The sequence below is a fragment of the Salvelinus alpinus genome, chromosome 33 (assembly GCF_045679555.1).
Source record: "Salvelinus alpinus chromosome 33, SLU_Salpinus.1, whole genome shotgun sequence".
NCBI lineage: Eukaryota > Metazoa > Chordata > Actinopteri > Salmoniformes > Salmonidae > Salvelinus > Salvelinus alpinus.
The window spans coordinates 9,723,274-9,745,627 of record NC_092118.1 but is presented as its reverse complement, the minus strand read 5'-3'; the positions used below and the strand labels follow the sequence as shown (position 1 = coordinate 9,745,627).

General features: G+C 42.9%; 2 protein-coding genes and 1 long non-coding RNA gene across 3 annotated transcripts in view; 1 reads left to right on the top strand and 2 right to left on the bottom strand.

The window, feature by feature from the left end:
* Positions 1 to 897: 897 nt before the first annotated feature.
* Positions 898 to 7,900, top strand: LOC139562819 (src substrate cortactin-like; the record flags this gene model as incomplete). The annotated part of the gene is given in 7 exon segments (XM_071380926.1): positions 898 to 1,008; positions 3,748 to 3,803; positions 3,893 to 3,962; positions 4,093 to 4,364; positions 4,769 to 4,919; positions 5,712 to 5,780; positions 5,989 to 7,900. Coding segments are annotated over 7 exon segments (866 nt in total), but the record flags the coding sequence as incomplete, so codon positions are not given.
* Positions 7,901 to 12,347: 4,447 nt separating this feature from the next.
* LOC139563042 (uncharacterized) lies at positions 12,348 to 15,285 on the bottom strand. The gene is made up of 3 exons (XR_011672479.1): positions 15,016 to 15,285; positions 13,630 to 13,945; positions 12,348 to 13,517 (listed from the first exon to the last, which is right to left on the bottom strand). It is a non-coding gene; the product is annotated as an uncharacterized lncRNA (long non-coding RNA).
* A 1,201-nt stretch (positions 15,286 to 16,486) lies between these two features.
* The window catches only part of LOC139563292 (SH3 and multiple ankyrin repeat domains protein 2-like), a 176,423-nt gene continuing 170,555 nt past the window's right edge, over positions 16,487 to 22,354 (bottom strand). The window contains exon 24 of the mRNA XM_071381847.1: positions 16,487 to 21,103. Coding sequence (XP_071237948.1) covers positions 20,560 to 21,103 — 544 coding nt within the window. The 3' untranslated portion in view covers positions 16,487 to 20,559. The remainder of the gene's footprint in view (positions 21,104 to 22,354) is intronic.

The window sequence follows — 22,354 nt, the reverse complement described above, 5'->3', positions numbered from 1 at the left end:
CCGTGCTCGGATTTCGTCAACCTTATTGTCAAGAGACTGGACATTGGCGAGTAGTATGCTAGGGAGTGGAGCGCGATGTGCCCGTCTCCGAAGCCTGACCACGAGACCGCCTCGTTTGCCCCTTTTTCGGCGTCGCACAGGGTCGCCGGCTGGGAACAGATCCATTGTATTGGGTGGAAGGCAAAACACTGGATCCGTTTCGGGAAAGTCATATTCCTGGTAGGAACGATGATGAGTTGACGTTAATCGTATATTCAGTAGTTCCTCCCGACTGTATGTAATGAAACCTAAGATTACCTGGGGTACCGATGTAAGAAATAACACATAAAAAAACAAGATACTGCATATTTTCCAAGGAAATATTTTTCTATTGTGCCTGTGTAACTAGAGGCATGAGGCGAGACAGTGTGGGGCCGTCTATCTGCAGAGTATGTACTACACCTCCCTCAGCTCTAATCAGACTTTTCTCTCTCCTACAGTGCCCCAAATATCCTACTAGCTAAATAGTTCAGCTTGTAGGATCTTGTTTTCAAACTCTCCCGAAGGCCTGGAAACATGTTGCCTTATCATTAGCTTTCCCTCCCTGATTACGCAATCTCAGGCTGAAGGTATCAGAGAGAGGGAAAGGTGACCTTCCATTGTTACCCATACTGCACCAAGGCAGTGTTTACAGCCCAGGTGTTGGTCACACAATGGTTGAGATGGTGGCTCGGACACGTGTCCCAGAGGGTCTACACGGTAGCCATTTTGTAGTACAGAATGTTATCAAATATGTTATCCGGTAATGTGTACTGTATGCCAATCAGCCATTGGAATTTTCCAGACTGAGTTATCTAATTTGGGCCTACCTACACTGCACTTTAGTATCCATTCTGATATTCTCTGTGCCCTTCACAGATTACGTGAAGGGCTTTGGTGGCAAGTTTGGTGTGCAGACGGACAGACAGGACAAGTCGGCCCTGGGATGGGACCACCAGGAGAAACTGCAGCTCCACGAGTCGCAGAAAGGTACCGGTGGTTTGACCTGTGTTTGCATGGGTTTTATTCCACCTAACACCTATCCTTAGTAGCAGGAAAACGCACCCAGGAAATGTGTTCACACACACTTTTTACTGATGTGGTCATTTTGTGGTTTTACTACATTTACATTTACATTTAAGTCATTTAGCAGACGCTCTTAGTTAATGAGGTTAAAGTACTTCCTTTGTCCAGTGGCGTGGCATCTGCCACAGGCTCATAATAGAGGAAGTGAGAACAGATAGAGCTAGACGGACTGAGGACTGATCAGTCTAGCGCTCAGGCTGGATTTACTTAGCACCTTGGTTCTCTTGGTTTAATTTGTTGACAGTTTTTCATTTGTTTGTGTGCTTTTTATATACTGTAAGGCAGGATCGGCGTGTGTACTTGTTTATATCTGTATGTAAATGTCTGCTTGTGCCTATATATACTGTTGGTGCATGTTTGTGTGTATTGTTTCAGACTATAAGTGTGGGTTTGGGGTAGAGGTGGAGTAGCAAGACCAGTGTGCCCTGGGTTATGAGCACAAGGAGAGGCTAGCCAATCACAGCATACACTGTCCTTCCTTTTCGTTCCATAGTTTATTCTCCTCTCTTTTGCCCCAGCATTGTTTTGGAATGTCTAAAGCGCCTTTGCGCTTTACCCGTCCTAGTCCCCCTTCAAAACGCCACCCCTACTGTACAAACCTACCTCAAGGGTCGGACGATATTGACAAAATAGAAATTCATCACCAATAGCAAGTGTGTGTGTGTGTCCCAGTCAGAAGTTTGGACACCTACTCATTTCAGGGTTTTTCTGTATTTCAGGGTTTTTCGACAATTTTCTACATTGTCGAATAATATTAAAGACTAACATCACAACTATGAAATACCACATGGAATCATGTAGTAACCAAAAAAGTGTTAAACAAATCAAAATATATTTTAGATTCTTCAAAGTAGCCACCCTTTGCCTTGATGACAGCTTTGCACACTTTTGGCATTCTCTCAACCAGCTTCACCTGGAATGCTTTTCCAACAGGCTCGAAGGAGTTCCCACATATGCTTAGCACTTGTTGGCTGCTTTTCCTTCACTGCGGTCCAACTCATCCCAAATCATCTCAATTGGATTGAGGTGATTGTGGAGGCCAGGTCATCTGATGCAGCACTCCATCACTCTCCTTTTTGGTCAAATAGCCCTTACACAGCCAAAAGGTGTGTTTTGGGTCATTGTCCTGTTGAGAAACAAATGATAGTCTCACTAAGCGCAAACCAGATGGGATGGCGTATCGCTGCAGAATGCTGTGGTAGCTATGCTAGTTTAGTGTGCCTTGAATTCTAAATAAATCAGTCTCACCAGCAAAGCACCCCCACACCACGCTTCACGGTGGGAACCACACATGCGAAGATCATTCGTTCACTTACACTGCGTCTCACAAAGACACGGCGGTTGGAACCAAAAATCTCAAATTAGACCAAAGGACAGATTTCCACCAGTCTAATATCCATTTCTCGTGTTTCTTGGCCCAAGTAAGTCTCTCCTCTGCAGCAGAGGTAACTCTGGGTCTCCCATTCCTGTGGCGGTCCTCACATAGCGCTTGATGGTTTTTGCGACTGCATTTGAAGAATCTTTCAAAGTTCTTGAAATTTTCCGTATTGACTGACCTTCATGTCTTAAAGTAATGATGGCCTGTCGTTTCTCTTTGCTTATTTTAGCTGTTCTTGCCATAATATGGACTAATATGGTATTTTACCAAATAGGGATGTCATCTGTATACCACCCCTACCTTGTCACAACACAACTGATTGGCTCAAACACATTAAGAAGGAAAGAAATTCCACAAATTAACTTTTAACAAGGCACACCTGTTAATTGAAATGCATTACAGGTGACTACCTCATGAAGCTGGTTGAGAGAATGCCAAGAGTGTGCAAAACTGTCAAGGCAAAGGTTAGCTATTTGAAGAATCTCAAATATATAAGAAATATTTTGATTTGTGTAACTCTGTTTTGGTTACTACATGATTTCATTAGTTTGTTTTGGTGTCTTCACTATTATTCTACAATGTAGAAAATAGTACAAATAACGAAAAACCCTTGAATGAGTAGGTGTTCTAAAACTTTAGACCGGTAGTGTAGTTGGTATTACAAATGCATATAAATACATTCCTTTTGGACATTCCTATTGTATGGTAACGCAACCCTTATTCAGAAATATTAACTTAAACACACAAGTAGGCTACAATGGCTACAGATTATTCACACTGAGAAATGTAGTGTGAATATCGTGGAAACTGGCTAAATACTTATCAGTGCACATTTGTTTCGCGATACCAACAAATACACAAAGTATTGCCCAGCCCTACCCTTCCTCCATTGTCAGGGCGGCAGGTAGCCTAGTGGTTAGAGCGTTGGGCCAGTAACCGAAAGGTTTCTGGATCGAATCCTCAAGCTGACAAGGTAAAAATCTGTCGTTCTGCCCCTGAACAAGGCGGTTAACCCACTGTTCCCAGGTAGGCCGTCATTGTAAATAAGAATTAGATCTTAACTGACTTGCCTCGTTAAATATAGGTTACATTTCTATTTTATCCTCTTTTCACAGGTCTTTATGCCATGAGCTTCATTCCTGTTTTACTTGAACCCTTTCTTAAATTTAAGCGACGGTTCCCTAAAAAAATCACTTTACGGGTGGACTATCACTTGAATCTGTGAATTAAAGTCATTCTAACTATTTATTCTCCGCTGTTTACAGACTACTCCCATGGGTTCGGAGGGAAGTTTGGCATCCAGAAGGACCGAATGGATAAGGTACAATGTCTCTTTGCCTAATATCTAAAGACTGGGGATTTCTCATCTATTGTTTGTAATTACTCTCCTCCCCCTCGTTTGAATGGCAGAGTGCAGGTAACTTTGAGGATGTGGAGAAACCAAGCCCTGCCTACCAGAGGACCAAGCCTGTGGAAGCTGGTAAGTAACCACAAAACCAGCGCGTGTGTGTATGTAAATGTGCAATATGTTTGTCAAGATCATTGCAAAATATGATTTTGAACCACTGGTTTGATTATGATCTGCCCTCTCCTGTGTCATCCCTCCCTAGCTGGCAGCAGCACAGGCAGCATCAAGGCCCGCTTTGAGAACATCGCCAAGCAGAAGGAGGATGAGGACAAGAAGCGGGCGGAGGAGGAGAGAGCTCGCCGCCAGGCCAAGGAGAAGCAGGAGCAAGAGGAGGCGCGGCGCAAGATAGAGGAGACAGCCAAGCCTGCCTCCCCGTCTCCCGAGCCCAGCCTTACCATTAGCCCCACCCCTCCTGTCCAGAAAGCCGCACCTTTGCCTGTACCTGCACCTGCAGCCGCCGACCCAGTTTACCAGGTGAATGGCAAGCGGTTCCACCAATCACTGCACTCCCCACAAATGCCTGTTTGCTTAACATGCCTAAATGCTCATCACTTTTTTTTTTGCCAGTAGTTAGTTTGCTGTGTAAAATATGAATGAGTCCATCCTTAAATGGATGCATCAGTCCTTCTTGCAGTTAAGTGACATTGGCGTGGACAAGGATGGTCTGATTTTTATTCCAATGCCGCAGTGCTCTTCTCGCTTTTCCTTAGACCCTGGACTTTCCTTCATTCTTACTATGCTTTCTGTGATTATTTCATAGAGGAAGAAAAAGGTGAAGTCCCAAAGATTGAAAACATTAATAGTTAAGGAGGAATTTGAATTGGCCCCGGGGTTAGGAGCTGTTTTCTGACTGTGTCTCCCTCGGCTGGCTGTGTCAGGACACTGGTGTGTACGAGGATCCTGCAGCAGAAGAGAATGGAGAGGAGCTGTACGAGGCGGAGCCCACCTCCCGTCCCTCTTCCGAGCAGACGTATGAGGAGCCTCCCGTCCAGGAGGCGGCGCTCTACCAGAGTCCTGACGAGACAGGAGGTGAGAGAATGAGAGTGAATGAGGGGAGGAGCAGGACATGCCATTTGCTGAGTCACTGTGAACCCCATTTCTAGCTTGGCTCTTTCTCATAAAAAAATTCTGTCCTATCCATTGCACTGCTCCGAAAGAACTGACCAGGTGAAAGGCCGCCTAATGATGAGCTTCGACCTTATTGTTTTCACCTATCAAGTCTTTTCCAATCAGTGCAAATTAAGGAGAGAGGATGTGAAAAGGACATTTTTAAGCGATTGGGAGAATCTCGATTAGATTTGCTCAATTCCTTGCGTCCTCGCCTCGATTATGTGAGGGGAAGAGAGAGAACTTGGAAAACAAATGCATTAAATGACTCCCTTTCTCCAGTAGCTTGTCAACAGGCAAATTGCCTTTACAGGGGAGGAATCACAAAATACGTGTAAAGTAGTAAAAACAGGAGAGCTAGTGCCAGACATTTTATTGATTAAAAAGATTGCTCAAGTATTGTTTTAATCGTGCGCATGCGTTCATCCTACATGAAAACTACAGCTGATTCAAAGGGGGTGTGGTGGATTACAACACTTTTCCCCATAGGATATACACTTATCCTCGGCCGGAAAAGAGTATCGAGGAGAGGCGCATGCTCCTCCATTCAGCTATTAATGAATTGACACTCGTATGGCGACAATTTAGCCGTTTCCAGGTCACGAGGGAGAGGAGGATGGAGGAGTCGAGCAGAGGACCGCATTTTGCCCAATTGACTATCTCCCTTTGTGTTCCTGTGTCTTCTGTGAATGACCTGTGTGCTTTTCCCTGCAGACGCCCAGACATATGAGTACGGTGAGGACTTGGGGGTAACGGCAGTAGCCCTGTATGACTACCAAGCAGGTGAGTGGAGCCAAGCCCTCTATAATCTATACTGTAAATCATCACATCGATCAAAACTCTCATTTTTAAGATCAAGATCTCCTCATGATTACCCCCAGAATACATTAACTCGGACACATTCATGATATACACAGACCCTTTTGACATTGTTTATAATATGAGGGCAACGGAATGCAAAGTCAACTGCTCTGGAATGTTTGCCTTCCAGCTGGTGATGACGAGATCTCCTTCGACCCTGATGACATCATCACTAACATTGAGACTATTGACGAGGGCTGGTGGAGGGGCGTGTGCCGGGGTGCCTACGGCCTCTTCCCTGCCAATTACGTTGAGCTTCGGCAATGAGGCCCGCCCACCACACCAAACAGTCTCTCTCCCCATCCCTCCATCTCTTCTAAATCGACTCTTGCGCTCTGTCATTTTGCTGATCACGGCGCTTCTTTCAAGTGTGCTCGACATTCTCAGGTCTTTCAGCTGTCCCGGTCCTCCTTCCTTTCTCTCGCTCCTCTCCTTGGGAAGAGGCTTCAGGCTGATACAGGACTAAAAGAAGAATCACGGACAACACTCGCCCTGGCTCGGCTACGCAGTAGAGCGAGATCAAGCGAGTAAGCGGGCGAGCCCTACTATGACAGAAAGGCCTTTTTTTATTGTAAAGCAAGTCATCAGAAAAACACTACTCCCATTATAATATCTAGTTATATTCTTAGTTCTATAACATGCCAGGGACTCTTGCTGCTTTGCCCCACTGGCACCTGTTAGTTAATTTACTTTAAGTTGAAATGTTCCCTCTTTGACATGTATTCAAACTTCCAAGGTATCGATTGAGACCTGCCGGCCACATTATCACGCACAGTATAGGTATTACGATCACCAAAGATCGAGATCACAGAGGTGACGTAGAAATGAAGCCCAGGCTTTATGTGCATATCGTGATGTCGGGGGTTCTCTTTTTACGAAGATATGAAGTAGCTTTTAGAACAAGTTTGGAACTAGTGTGACGTCAAACACAACTGGGCATTTTTATTATGTTTTGATTAAATACATTCCACTTCCAGAAGTTGATTGGTGAACTAGCACTTTGGATCCGTTTGGTAATAGTACAGACCAGTGGTGAATTGATTGGTGTGTAGCTGGTTCGGAGAGAGGTCTGACATAGTGCATTGTCTGAGCTGCGATGATTTCTTTCTCTTTGGAACACTATTGTTTGCTTTAGTTAGCAGAGATCAGGTAATGCTAAGAAACCCGAAATAGGGATGTTTTTGAGGATGTGTTATTGAAAACAGGATGTTTGCCTGGGGTCACCCACATTTTTGGTGTAAGGCCAGCATTTGCTTAATCATGGGGCCGATATGATCACCATAGATGGTGTGAATCTCTGTTGCGTCTAGTCTCCTCCTTTTCTCATTGTCACGAAAGACACCAGAAAGCATTAGAAGAAAATAAACAATGTAATTGTCTTGCTTTTTAATCACCCGCCCACAGTCCTGCGGTAGATCATGTCAGATAGGATGCTGAAAGTAAATGGTGTACAGAAAGATGTTTTTATGATGCTCTGTGAAATATATTGAGTAGAGAAAGTACCAGATTTTCGAATCCCTGCCATCGCCGCAGACAAGACCGGTCTACATCGTAATAGACCGGAGTCTGTCACGTGTTCTGTCATGTCTGTTGCGTGTTCATGTACTGTATGTGGGACTTGGTATATTATTATGTCTGGGGCCACATTGACATCCTTGTCATGACCAACATGTGTACTGTTGACTGAGTGACTGCAGAGTGATATTTATTTATAGGGGACTATAAGTACTAAATAATGCTGTGAAGCAATATTTGGCTATAAGGGGATTTTGACTGTGGTTGTTTCTAAAACGCAGAGTGATTATTTTAACCGATGACAATCTCACCCCATTGTCACGGCGATCTAATGCAGTAGTGTAACTTCAGTAGGTGTGTGGGGAATGGGATCTCATCAAATCAATTATTCGAGGTTTTATAATAAAAGTTACCTTTTTTATATTTGTTTATTTTTTATCTGTACTTCTACTTGCTCAAGTCACCACGTTATCTGCTTGTTCTCTTTTTGTAAGTCAATTGTTTGAATAAACAACGTATGGATAGTATTTTGGTTACTTCGATTAATCTTTACAACTACTATGTACATCCTGACATTAACAGCTTCTGTATAACAAATCCTCATGAAGGTGCGTTACGGGCTTTATAGGCATGGTTCCCTTGCGCGCGCTGAATAAATGTAATTCAACCACTGAAACCCTCCCACTTGCTGGCCAACACATTTTCTTGTGGAGTTTTCATTCAATAGGGGTTTAAGTACATGTATCTTAAGCCATCCCTTTAAATACGGTGTACCTTTTTTTTAGTTAGAATTTTTTCCACAGACTCAATAGAATATATAGAGAGGAACGGTTCAGAATATTGATGTGCATACGGCACATCAGACCTTCATGGGTTTTTAAGGATGAAATGCTCAGTAAGTTGTCTTTTTTATGATATTTATCTTAATGTAAGCATACTGCTAGAGTGTAAAATACAAATATTTGGTAAATTCAGGGACGTGGGTTCAAGGTTTTTATTGAAATGACATGTAGGGCTGTAGGACGAAGAGTAGACACGAAGAGTCCTGTTTACTGTAGCTGTCTTAACGTAACATAACTTACATATTGGCCTACTTCAATATATATCAATCTATCATTCATGCGTGTGCGTGTGCATTACAGCACACATTAATTTCGCCGACGTCTGCTCGATGTATACATGATACATCGGGCCGCTGTAGTATGGAGAGCGTTTGCACATTGGCAAGATGTCGCCGAGACGTTGGCAGTAGATCGCATTTGCTCATCAGCCACTGTTTGGATGATGCATGTCAAAGCTGCTAAATGATACTTTAATAAGCACGCAGAGCTTACTCCTTCATCTCCTTAATGTCATTATCATTAGTAGGCGAACATACTGTAGCGACCCGCACAGACAGTCAGTGTGTTATGTGTTAGGGTAGTAGAGGGTTGTGTTGTACTGACCAGTACCCAGTGTTCGCGGGGTCCGACATGCCAATCAACCTGCTATCTGCCAATCACGGGAATGCCTGGAATGTTCTGATGCCGGGCATCCTGGCGGTTGGCGGAGTGGCGTGGAGGGGGGTTGGGCAGGGGGATGGAGCATTGGAAGTTAAGACCAGGTTTAGCCTTTGTTCTCCCTCTTTTTCGTCTGGGCTTCACAAGAGAAGGTCACGATTGGCTTGTGGGTTATCTGTCATTTATTTGGCGTGTGCTACGGCCCAAACAGTAGCCTGTGTAAAGTTGGTTTAATAAACCGTCAATTCGCAAACTCAAGCCTCTGTCTGGACAATTGTTCATTTATGATCTTGTCAGGTCATTACAATACATTAAACGTCCATTAATACATTTGAAGTCCCTAAAAATAGACATCTACTTTGCAGGAGCCTGTTGTCCTGCTAGCCCATCATGGGTTGATGGCTTCTTTTGTATTCCAATGTTTTGAATGAATGTATTAATTACAGTCATTTACCATTCTCATTCTCGGAGTGGAAACGTCGTTTGCAGAGTTCACAACCTGCTGCACTTGTGAAAAACAAGTGTTTGAAAGCATGTTTTCAAAATGCCTCCAGCTCACATCGTAAAGCGTTGGGTGACCCTTTGATAGCCTGTTGCCTGCACTTGAATGGTGAATGTGAGGCACGCTTCAATTACCCAGTTGAGAAATAAAATAATGCTAATTATTCTATAAACGGATAAGCAGGACTTCAAATGTACTTTCACCCAGAAATGTTGGGATTTTTGTAGGGTGAATTATGTGGATTATAATCAATTGACATATTTGTAGGGGTTGTTGCATTTGTCTGGGTGGCCAGATACAAACGAGTTTCGATCACCCATTTGCTATTATGAGGATTTCGGCTGGCTATCGTCCAATTTAATGGCTCATCAATGCGTGATCTGTGACCAATGTCAATCACTACTGTCAGCCGAGAACTGTATTCCAAATAATAACAGCATCGATAGTGGTAGAAATATATTATTGAATTAGATTTTTTTTATTTAAAAAACTTTCAAAATGCTACTGTGCAGTGTGGCAAAAACCAACAGGATAATGAGATGTTTACTGTAGCCTATATACTGTATGCTTAATTCCTTAGCCTGCTTTCCCTTATCTATGTGTCTAATGGCGGCACTACAGAACCTGGTTCAATCCAGGGCTGTATCACAACTGGCCATGATCGGGAGTCCCATAGGGCGTCGCACAATTGGCCCAGCGTCATCTGGGTTAGGTTAGGGTTTGGCTGTTTGGCCGTCATTTTAAAATAATAATTTGTTCTTAACTGACTTACCTAGTTAAATTAGGTTAAATGTCCAGACTTTCTCGGTGACCTTACTCATTAACTCTGTCTCCAAAATTTTTTCGGGTTGCGTCACTCATGGACAGAAACTTCGGAAACACAGTATTCATGATGAATACTCTGAGGTTCACTGGTAAGCCAAATTTGCCTCGGGATCCATCCCAGTTGATATTCTGTGTCCACTCTTGGTATCACTCATGGTGGGCAGTTCGTCAAGTTCTGGTGTCAGAAGAGGAATGGAAATGTCAGGGTGAACCGACGACCTGACGAACCCGCGACAATTGTTGCCTCTGCCTGTCGGAGGTGGAGTTCCAGAGCTCACAGGTGTGCCTGGCATGGATTGTGACTCCATCTCATCCCTCCCCCTCTTCAACATGTACCGATAGCGCCATAGTTTTTGAGCAAGCCAGCTTCTTTCTATGTCCACGAGTGGACACAGTCTGTTCTCTTTGGTCTCAATGAAAAACATACTTTTTTTAATGGTAACTCTTAAGGGCAGAGTTTAGGGCAGGGTGAGGAGTACTGGAAAGGTGTGACTCCAGGTTACAACAGGCCGTAAGTATACAGCAGACTTCCCACTGTCCTCACTTTGATTATGCTGTAGCACAAACTGTAGCTGAACTCAGCAAAAAAAAGAAACGTCCCTTTTTCAGGACCCTGTCTTTCAAAGATAATTTGTAAAAATCCAAATAACTTCACAGATCTTCATTGTAAAGGGATGTTTCCCATGCTTGTTCAAAGAACCATAAACAATTAATGAACATGCACCTGTGGAATGGTTGTTAAGACACTAACCGCTTACAAACGGTAGGCAATTAAGGTCACAGTTATGAAAACTTAGTACACTAAAGAGGCATTTTACTGACTCTGAAAAACACCAAAAGAAAGATGCCCAGGGTCCCTGCTCATCTGCGTGAACGTGCCTTAGGCATGCTGCAAGGAGGCATGAGGACTGCAGATGTGGCCAGGGCAATAAATTGCAATGTCCGTACCGTGAGACGCCTAAGACAGCACTACAGGGAGTCAGGACGGACAGCTGATCATCCTCGCAGTGGCAGACCACGTGTAACAACACCTGCACAATATCTACATAGGTAGATTATCAGCAACCATCACTCCTATGTTCCAATGGTTTGTGGGTTCGATTACATCCTCAAAATGGCCAGAAACAAAGCACTTTCTTCTGCAACTCATCAGTCTATTCTTGTTCTCAGAAAGGAAGGCTATTCCATGCGAGAAATTGCCAAGAAACTGAAGATCTCGTACAAGACTGTGTACTAATCCCTTCACAGAACAGCGCAAACTGGCCCTAACCAGAATAGAAAGACGAGTGGGAGGCCCCAGTGCACAACTGAGCAAGAGAACAAGTACATTAGAGTGTCTAGTTTGAGAACACGTCCACAACTGGCAGCTTCATTAAATAGTACCCGCAAAACACCAGTCTCAACGTCAACAGTGAAGAGGCGACTCCGGGATGCTGTCCTTCTAGGCAGAGTTGCAAAGAAAAAGAAAAGATTAAGAAGGGCCAAAGAACACAGACACTGGACAGAGGAACTTTTTTTTACATTGTTTGCAAACTAATATGTGACACGTATTAATGCCAAAATAACATGCAAAACAGCCAGGCAAACGTGTGAGAAAGAAAATAAAATATATCCTGAATTCAGACTAACGCAAAATATGTGGAATATGTCGTGGGGTATGAATACTTTCTGAAAGCACTATATATCTAAAACAAGTGTCATTTGTATTTACAATTCCCTTATCCAAATGAATTACTCATTTACCTAGCTCTTTCTCAAGTTGCAAATTACAGTGTATGGAGAATGGTGTTCTTTTTTTATTTATGTATTTGTATTATATTTTTTTTTATCTAGATTTGTAAAAATATATTTAAACATTTTATTTTACGCCCTTTTCTCCCCAATTCCGTGGTATCCAATTGGTAGTTACAGTCTTGTCTCATCGCTGAAACTCCTGTACGGGCTCGGAAGAGGCGAAGGTCGAGAGCCGTGCGTCCTCCGAAACATGACCCAACCAAGCCACACTGCTCCTTGACTAGGGATGGGTATCGTTAAGATTTTAACGGTATTACTACTCTTACCGATACTGCTAATGATATGGTACTTTAATGGTATACTTATCAGTTACTTTTGTTATTTTTTACGAAAAAAAAACCCAAACAAATTGAGAACAGAATTAACATTGCTTTATTTTCTGAAATGTAAAATAAATAAAATAAGCAATTATTTATAGCAAAAGAAACAGCAATCTTTTGAACAAATGACTTTTATAGACTCTAATGTTGTGATGATGGAAATGTAAAACAAATTAAATAAACAGTATTTTCTTGCAAAAGAAAATACAGTAGTAGAGAGCAGGAGAATGCAGGTAAGCTGCAAAATGACTAATAGTTCTTAGCAGTTCTTCTGGCGAAAGATCAACATATTCCCTTCTCTGGCAGAAGTCGGGACCTCTCCTGGCTTATTGTGTTCCCTGCAGTCGAATATACCCTCTCGCTAGGGGTTGAGGAGGCTTGAGCACAGAGGTAGCTTGTTACAATGTTTGTGAGGGGCGGAGTAGCTCTTCTCCCACCACCACGTCACAGGATCTTCAGCCATGGGGATGGGAGGCAAGCCTTTTTAGAGCTCGACCTCTCGCTGAGGGTGAGGGACGAGGTGTCCTGTTGGATCGTCAACCTCAACTCCCTGTCCTCCTCTGAGAACAGCTCCTCCAAGGATCTCCTTGTTTTGTACAATGGAGGGACTGTCTCCTCCATTTCCTCTCCTTCTGCTTCAGACTCCTACTGTTGCTGGTGCTCTGTGTCTGTCTGCTCCGGCTCCTCTGACAGCCCTGGTGTTGCTCCGGTCACATTGGCCTCAACAGTTGCCTTCCTCAGCCCGTCCCAGGTGTCGTCACTCACCGGCCTCCCTTTAAATCTGGGGTCCATTGCTGTGGCCTCATGCAGGAAGGCCTGAATGTCCTCATCCTGATAGTGCTCGAAGAGGTTCTCCCACACCTTCTCTTTGATGGTTGCCACAAACGTATCTTCATGCTTCAAAGTGAAGTGCTCTTCCAATTATTGGAGGATGGGTATGATCTGTCCACAGGTGGCATTCTTGTCACATGACACACACAGTGTGGATGTATAGAGGATTCTCATGAGCTGGACAAACTCCTGAGCCTTATGGAAGTCCTCATCCTTCAGACGGATCAGGTTGTCTTTGGTCATTGCTTTTCGCAGTCGTGGGTCCAAGGCTGCTGCTTGGGTGCTGGATACTGCTCCATGAATCTCTCTATCATTAGATAGAGCGAGTTCCAGCTGGTCTTGGCATCAAGGATGAGTGAGTGTTCCGGAAGGCCTGAAACAACAACAAAAAACAACATACATTTAATTACCGCACACTTGAATATTAAATTGTTAAATGTAGGGAATTTCAAAACAATACTTCAATAGATTGAACTGATTCTTACCAAGGAGCCGCTGCTTTTCCTTCAAGACTGTTTTGGGCATTGAGGATCTCTTGAACCACACGACCACTGCTCTGATTTGGGCTGCCCGTTTATCAATGGAAGGAATTTTGTGGAGGACTTTCCGGTGTGGAGGACCTTCTGTTTTACACTGCCGTGGCTTGTGTAGTGCACTCTAACAGTGAGATAGTGGTCCTGACAGAGGCTGGTCCAACCGTCTGATGTGATGGCCAGCTTTGGCACGTCCTTCAGCTCAGTGAGCACATTGGCCTTTTCTGCACCACACCAGGTAGGAATGGATGTGTCGCTGAGGTAACTCCTGGAGGGAGGGGTATATTTGGGGTTGAGTGCCTTGGTCATCTCATGAAAGAGTTTATGTGTTGAATTATCATGGTTGTGTATTGTACTGTATTGTGGAGTGATGGGACTAACATACAACTATTTTATACTACTATATCCTAAAAATGAATACAACTCAATATATACTGACAGACTGCTACCTAAAGCCCTTGGACACCACTGTTGCAAAGGGGTGTAGGCCTTTCACTATGAATTTGGTCACGGCTAGGTGGCACTCATTCACCCTCTCCTCAGTCATCCTCCCACTAGCTGCCAGCATCCAGGGGATTTGGGCTTGTCTTTGGCTTGGACCAGCGGTATTAGAGAGAGGAGTGGGTTGGTTCATTGTAGCTGCTACTTTAACCAAAAAGTTGCAAAATCTTTAAATGGGTGATTGAATTTATCAGCTGGCTAATGGTTACTTTTGATCATGAACCCATGTTCGCAAAATTGAGTTAACTCCGTGTGTGGGCTCTAGGCTGCTAGCATACATATCTAACGTAGATCGGACAACGAGAGATGAACTACGAGCTAGGCAGTCAAAAACTGCATTTCCCTGCCTGTACATGATGCACTTTCGATAGATGTTTGGACAGATTGCTCGTGTTTCCGCCCTTACAAGCAAAAGTCTTGTTGCACTTGTGGCAACGAGCATTGTCAGCATCGACTCTGGTGAATTGTAACCACACTTTTGAACGTTTAGTTCTCTCTGCCATTGTCACTAATTAAGAGCAGGGTCTTTCTTGTGTGTGGCTTCCGTTTAAGAAACGTTTTTCAACAGAATTAGTGGATTGAATCCTCCTCTCACCTTTTCCCATTGTTTGTGGACTTCAATGCACAAAACATGTATGTGACCAGGCGAAAAAAATCATTTCCATGCTGTTGTCACCATATTAGCTAAAGTAACATCATAGTCAACATAGCTAATAGAACTAATGCATTAGTAAACCCACTACAATCATGTAGTAATTTTACAGTTACTCAGTAAGCAGTTGAGCAGTTACATCGGCGGGCCACGGTTGCAATAAATTTGTAAAACCAAAATCTTACCTTGACTTGGAAGAGTTCCAGTGTTGTGTTGGATAGTCATAGCCAGCTAGCTAACATAGCATCCCTCTGTCTGAGCAGGTTGTTTGAGTAGTCTAAACTAGCTAGCTAGCTAGCTGTAAGTGAAACTAAAAGTGAAAAAAAATCTAAATCTCTCTATTTCTCTCTTGCTTCTCCTTCATTTAGGAAGACATGAATTTGTTGAAAACTGTTCAACTATTTTCTTTCTCTCCCTGAGTCAACTACTCATCACATTTCATGCACTGCAGTGCTAGCTAGCTGTAGCTCATGTTTTCAGTACTAGATTCATTCTCTGACCCTTTGATTGGGTGGACAACATGTCAGTTCATGCTGCAAGAGCTCTGATAGGTTGGAGGACGTCCGCTACCCTACAGAGTGCTGTTGAGGCTACTTTAGACCTTGGTTGCAAAACAGTGTTTTAATTAATTATTTGGTGACGTCAAAAGGCAAAAGGTGGCTACTTTGAAGAATCTAAACTATAGAATATATTTTGATTTGTTTAACACTTTTTTGGTTACTACATGATTCCATATGTGTTATTTCATAGCTTCGATGTCTTAACTATTATTCTACAATTTCGAAAATAGTAAAAAAATAAACAAAAAAAACTGAAATATCACAGTTCCATAAGAATTTAGATTCAGAAAAAGTAAACGTGTCTGAATCACTGTATATTCATACACACTCTGGACTCCGACATTGCTCTTCCTAATATTTCTATGTTTCTTAATTCCATTATTATTAGCTTTTTTTGATTTGTGTGTGTTGTGTTAAGATACTACTGCACTGTTGGAGCTAGGAACACAAGCATTTCACCACACTAGCTATAACATCTGCTAAATATGTGTATGCAACCACTACAATTTTATTTGATTTCGATTTAAAGGTGGTGAAATTGTTACGGACTTAAGTCTAGGTCAGAATATGGATTATCTATAGACACACCTCCGCCACACCTTCATTTATTCCATCTCCACCCACAATGAAAAGCAGGTGTATAGCACCCGATTCCCATGCTTAAGTTCAAGGTGAGAATACGCAGAGAGAAAAGCACATAAAAAAAAAAGGACATCCAATATCAGTCCATTGGATGTCCAGTTTGCCAACGACCATAGAAAAACAGCTCTAACTGAGTTGTATGGGTTAACCTCGCTCCACAGCTTGCAATGTCACCACCCGTGCCATCAAATTGATAGCTTTTCGGGGGCTTAGCCGGCTAAGGCGGTTGCCAAAAGGGTGTTCATGTGTAGTGAGAGGGTGTTCACGTGTAGTAGTAGTAAGGGCTTGTGAGGAAAGAAGCTATACTGTTGAGCGGCAGCATGACCCCCATTACAGTGGGGTCATGACTCGTAGTGGACTCGGGAGGTGCTGCTCCTTCTCATGGTCCTTCGAGACGGATCCAAAGAAGCCCAAACCCCAAAAATAGGCACATCAGGAATTAAATGAATACAACCATAGTGCAATATTATATTTATTTCTTACAGTATCTTTTGGTTGCCATACAAGAAGTATTGAGGATTTGGGGGGGAAGGAAGAGTGCAGTGACAAGAAACTTCTCTTTCTTTTTCATTTTGATAATTAGATCGTCGACTCTACGTAATGAGGAATTACAACATAGAGAACACGAACACAAATATACACAAAAAAGACGGAAACGTCTTGGTATTTATGTAGAATGAAAAATAAAAGAAGAGATAAAAGAAGAGAAAATAGCAAAAGTATCCAAATAGTTGCCGATGGGTAAGTGAAAGGACTGTGTTGTGATGGTAAGGGGGATTGTGAGCCATGCCAGTCCTTATGTAGCATAGCCTTATAGTCACACAGTGATGATTTGTATAGCATCTTAATACCACTACTCAGTTCTACGATTCCACATATAAATTAGCTTAGTGATATGTTGTTTTTTCCCCATGAAATCAACAGTCACAACTAATCTTTTTTTTGTACATTTCTATATAAGTTGAGCATAAAAGTGTCATCGGGACAGTTTTCGATCCAGTGGACTGTGAGGATATGTATAAATGTAAAGCGTTATACACACATTTTATGCAGACTAAGCGATTGGAATTGTCAAAAATTACAATATTCAAGATAGGCAGGTGATGGCCAGAGGATAGTATATAAAATATATTTTGATTGGACAAATGTCTTCTGTCCACTTCATCTATCAGTGTTCATAACATCAACAGGTGATAATATATAATGATAGTTCATCTTAAAACTGGGCAAAACCACAACCAAGGAGATCCATTCAGTATAAATATTGCTTCTTAGTTTCCTCATAAATCTGATAATATTAATTTCTATTAATATATATTTATATATAATATAGTTGTTTTTTCTTCACTTTTTGGCAAACCACACTTCAGAGTTGAATATTCTTCTCCAAATGTCTTTTATAAAATTCCATATAATTTATATAAATCATAAAAAATACTGTGCTTTTTTCTATGTCACTTTGTTGATTCTTTTAAAATAATGAATGGATTATAGCAGCGTTATAACTCCTGCAAGTCCTCTCTTTCTGTCGGCCTGGTATTCCCTTTTTTTTTTATCATCCCTTTGTCTTCCCTTCATCATCATACAGTTGCACACAGGGACCGGGAGAAAGAAGAAGGAATCTCACCAAGGTAGCATTTTTTTTGTCCAACAGGAGACCCTAAATTGCACACAATCCAAACAATCATGGTTATGTTCATAGAACATCACTGTGAACTGATAGAATCATGGCTATGTCTCGAATGACACCAAAATACTGTTCACTTTTTTAGTGATATGTTATAATATATATGTCATCTGGGTACAGTGGCATACATGGCTTCCACACTTCTCCTTGTAGTCCCTTCTGGGGTAGTTCTAATCTAGTTCAGAGGCAGAGAGGCCAGAAATGGGGCACTATGTATCCAATCACAAAACAGGGATAGAGTGACAAGGAATTAAGTTCTGAGGGTGGATGCAATGGCCATAGTCTTTCATAGAAATTCTCTCTCTGAACCTTTTAGAAATATTACACATATAATTATTCTATAGATGTACTCTTTTCTTTAAATCATTCCTTTATACACATTCAAAACAATACATGTATTCACTTTACTTAAAATCAATGCCACCAAACACTTCCTGGGTACTGACCTATCGGCAGTTCTCACATTAACATTGACATAACGGTGTTTCTTGAAAAAGGATGGAGACAATTGATCGGCGGTCAGGTGGGAGCTTTGATTGCAAGATAATCTTGTTCTACTTTTCTCAACACATCACTGGTGTTGAGAAAAGGACTCAGTAACACTTTACTTGAAGCCTGTAGTAATAATACTTTATAACTTTTTATAAGCAAGCCTTATAAAAGGGTTATACCTGCAGGCTTAAGTAAAGTGTTACGGAGGACTCTCCCTCTCATTCTCAAACGAACAGGGACCAAATGCATCATCGAAAGCCTTTATTGCCTGGATCAAACCATACCCCTCTAATAGCTGCTCAGTTGGTGCTGCTGTGTCACACCTCTTTTCTTCCCTCTGGAAACACCAGGTAGGACTAACACCTCTTCTCGTCAATAAATACATTTTGTGATTCATCGGCAATGCAAACACTGACTATACACAAACTTTGTAAACGTTCCTAGAAATCTTTTTTTAAATCCTCTTCGGTGATTGTGTGAATGTCTGGGTAGCAGATTTGAGTGAATTCATATTATTCATAGTATTCTTGGCCCCTGCAATGCACAGTATAGGTTAGCTGTCTAAAAACAAGCACACAGTCAACCACAGTGTCCTATGTTAACACAGATCACAAAGTAACACCGGTTTTGCACTCATCCTTTAAATGGTTGTCTTCAACTACTCGCCGAGAATCATTATGTCAACAAATTGTTAACCCTCACCTATAACACAACAGCACACACTGGTGTTAATATAAAAACAATGTTTGATCTGTGAAAGGAATCACTCAGTGATTAGACATGATTAAAGATGGCTGAATAGAGAGGAGAGCGATGGTGATATTATGGCAGGGAAATTGTTGTTGTGATAGGTGGATTATTTCTGTCATAGGCCTGGAGGGAGGTTGGTTGGTTCGGGGGTAGGGAGTAGGGGTCTGGCATTCCACTCCTGTCCGGGTCACTGTCAAGTGTGTGGAAGACGATGAAAACACACATGACGCCAACACTTAGGGCTAGATTATATCAGATACGCGCCGGCCAACACCAGTGTAGGGTTGTTTTGGCAGTGTCGGAAGTGGAACTGTGTTAGAGCTGTCAAATCCACAAGCGGCTCCTGGCATTATACCTAAAACAGACATTGCCATTGGCTGCACGGAGTCGCATTAAGATAAATCCCACGCAGCCCTGTTCACAAGTTCGAACACCGGAATGTGAGATGCAGCCGACACCTTGATCTGGTTGATAGAAATCCTCATTATTTTGTTTCATGATTTTCGATTTGAGCGTATTATTGTATGGTATATTATTTCTATATAGCGTACACTTTCTCTTTTTGAACTTCTAAACACGAAAGGAATGTGTGTGGCTTCGTAACAACGACCACCGATTTGACAGCTCCAACACAGTTACACTTCCGACACCGCCAACACATCAGCTATGCGGGTGTCGGCTAGCACTGCTTCACGCTCGATTTGATTGAATCTAGGCCTTACACTCTCGCTCGTGTCTTTCTAAAAACCCATTTAACAAACCTCCCACAGCGTGCGCGCACACACACCTCACAAACATGTCTCTGACAAAAACGCAAATACACACACCTTCCACAGTGAACAGGGATGTGAAGGGAACAGTGGTGCCTGCTACAGTAGAGCCCCTCCAGCCATGCATTAGAAAAGACTAACACATCATTATGTTTCTCTCTCTCTCAGGAGAAGGCCATTGCCGGATCTGTGTGTGTGTGTGTGTGTGTGTGTGTGTGTGTGTATTTGCTTGCAGCGAGTGCTATGGTTTAGGATTAAGCGAAACATTTCTGCAAAGGTTCTCGTTTCCTAATGTTTTTCAAATGTCTCTACAACGTCAGATGCATCCATAAACACAACCCACGGTTTGACGTCTAGTGACGAAATATTCTCTGAAGAAACTCTAGCAAATATAGAAAAGGAGCGCCGACCAGCTCAGCTGGCTTCAAACACCCGCACTGTGGGAGCTTGAAAAAGTATTGAGTATTCCCAAGCAAATTGGGAGATGTAGTCTTTAGTATTCCAAAAAATGTCCAGGTTGGATTTCTATCAGTATTTCAAAGTGTTTGAGGGCTACCTTTCAAGAATATTCCAAAGTGTGGTGACATGAGCATCCCTAAAAAGATACAGGATTTTTTCCCACTTTTTCTCCATTCTGGATTGATGCAGTTCCTCCAGGATTCCGACATCCCCTGATACTCGGGAAGCAGAATGGGAATGATCAAACGCATACACGCCACAGTCGAGGCAGGAAGGGAGGAGTCAGAGGCCGATTCCTAAATCGTCCCAGACAGAAAAGGAGAACAGGTAGGACAGAGAGTGTTTCAGATAAATCCACACCCCCTGGCTTTATCTGTCCTGCAGCATTTTGAGGGCCCTCTCGATGTTCATGCGGTGGCCCACCCGCGTCACCCCCAGGTCTATCAGATCCTCTTTCTGCAGCGAGGGCAGGTGGGCGCCCTCGATCTCGTTGTCCAGGAAGGCGTCTTTATGCTCTGACAAATTCAGACTGTCCAGCCAGTCGGCCACATCCAGCTTGCTCCACAGCTCCACGGGCTTGGAGGCGAAGGGCTTGCCCGAGGTGGCTACGGCCTGCATTAGGGTGAGTGGCGAGGGGGAGCGCGAGTCCCCGCACGAGGACCCTCCACCAAGGCTACCGCCCATGCTGCCGAAGCCACTCGCACTCCCCACGGGTGGGGTGGGCAGGCCGAAGAGGTCGCTGAGGCTGGGCGAGGCAGAGTGGGGTAAAGAGGAGGGGCAGGGGGGTGAGGAGAGGGACGAGGTGTCCGGGGGGCTGCAGAGGTGAGGGGGCAGGCTGGAAGGAGGGGTGCAGGAGGAGGGGGGCAGGCTGAAGGACACGCTGGAGTTCCGTTGGCTTCCTGAGGCTGGAGAGCTGGAGAGAGAGAGAAAGAGAAAATAGAGAGGGAGAAAAGAGAGAATGAGAACCTAACATACAAATGGCACAGTGATGAACTATGGTATAGAGTGGCTGTACCAAACTAATCCAGACCATAATGATCAGAACATGGCAACCAACGAAGACCATGGCAACCTAGAGAAACTTGGCCAGATAAAAACCTCTGGCATGAACCAAACTCCTCCCCCTCCACATGTGACTCACAACCACCCACTACAGGATATGTGTGTGGGTGGGTCTGTACATTCAGACCTGGCTGGTGTAAAACGGATGTAGTGTTTGCTGACCTTGACATGTGGTAAACCTGCTGAGGCTTGGTGTGGAAGTGGGGATCGCCGAGAGCTTTCAAAATAAACACGAAGTTCATGAACATAAAGTATCTTACTGCTCTAAGCACAGAAATCTGCTGAAATACTTGAAAGAGCCACTAGGGTGCAGTGTTGTCAGTGGATTTTTACCTAAATCATACTTTACTTCACTGGTATTTTACAGTCTACTACTTACCAATTAGGCAGTCCATATTTAGCATTTTTCTAACACCTGAAAAAGCTTGTTCCTGCAATCTATAGCCATAATCATTATGATACATTTCGTGTAAAAAATATGTAAATTTTTCTGCATATTTAAGCATACCACTTGAGCTGTCTGTATCCTCCTGACTGGTGGTTATTTTGTTAAATAAACTAAATATGCTTCTTTGCATCTCTGCTAAAATCTGGGTAAAGATGTAAAGGAATGTGAGTCTTATTCAGTATATTTAGTAATTGCTTGCTTTTCTAAAGTCTATCAACCTTGTCATCAGGCATAACAGCTAAGACAGACAAGCTAGCTACTCTGACATGATCGACAGCCTGGAATGGCTTCTTGGTAGCTAGTTACAGTTCATTCGGAAAGTATTCAGACCACTTGACTTTTTCTACATTTTGTTATGTTACAGACTTATTCTAAAATTGATGAAATCGTTTTCCCCCCTCATCAATCTACACACAATACACCATAATGACAAAGCAAAAACAGGTTTTTAGAAGTGTATAAAAAAATCCCCTGAAATATCACATTTACATAAGTATTCAGACCCTTTACTCAGTACTTTGTTGAAGCACCTTTGGCAGCGATTACAGCCTCGAGTCTTCCTGTGTATGACGCTACAAGCTTGGCACACCTGTATTTGGGGAGTTTCTCCCATTCTTATCTGCAGATGCTCTCAAGCTCTGTCAGGTTGGATGG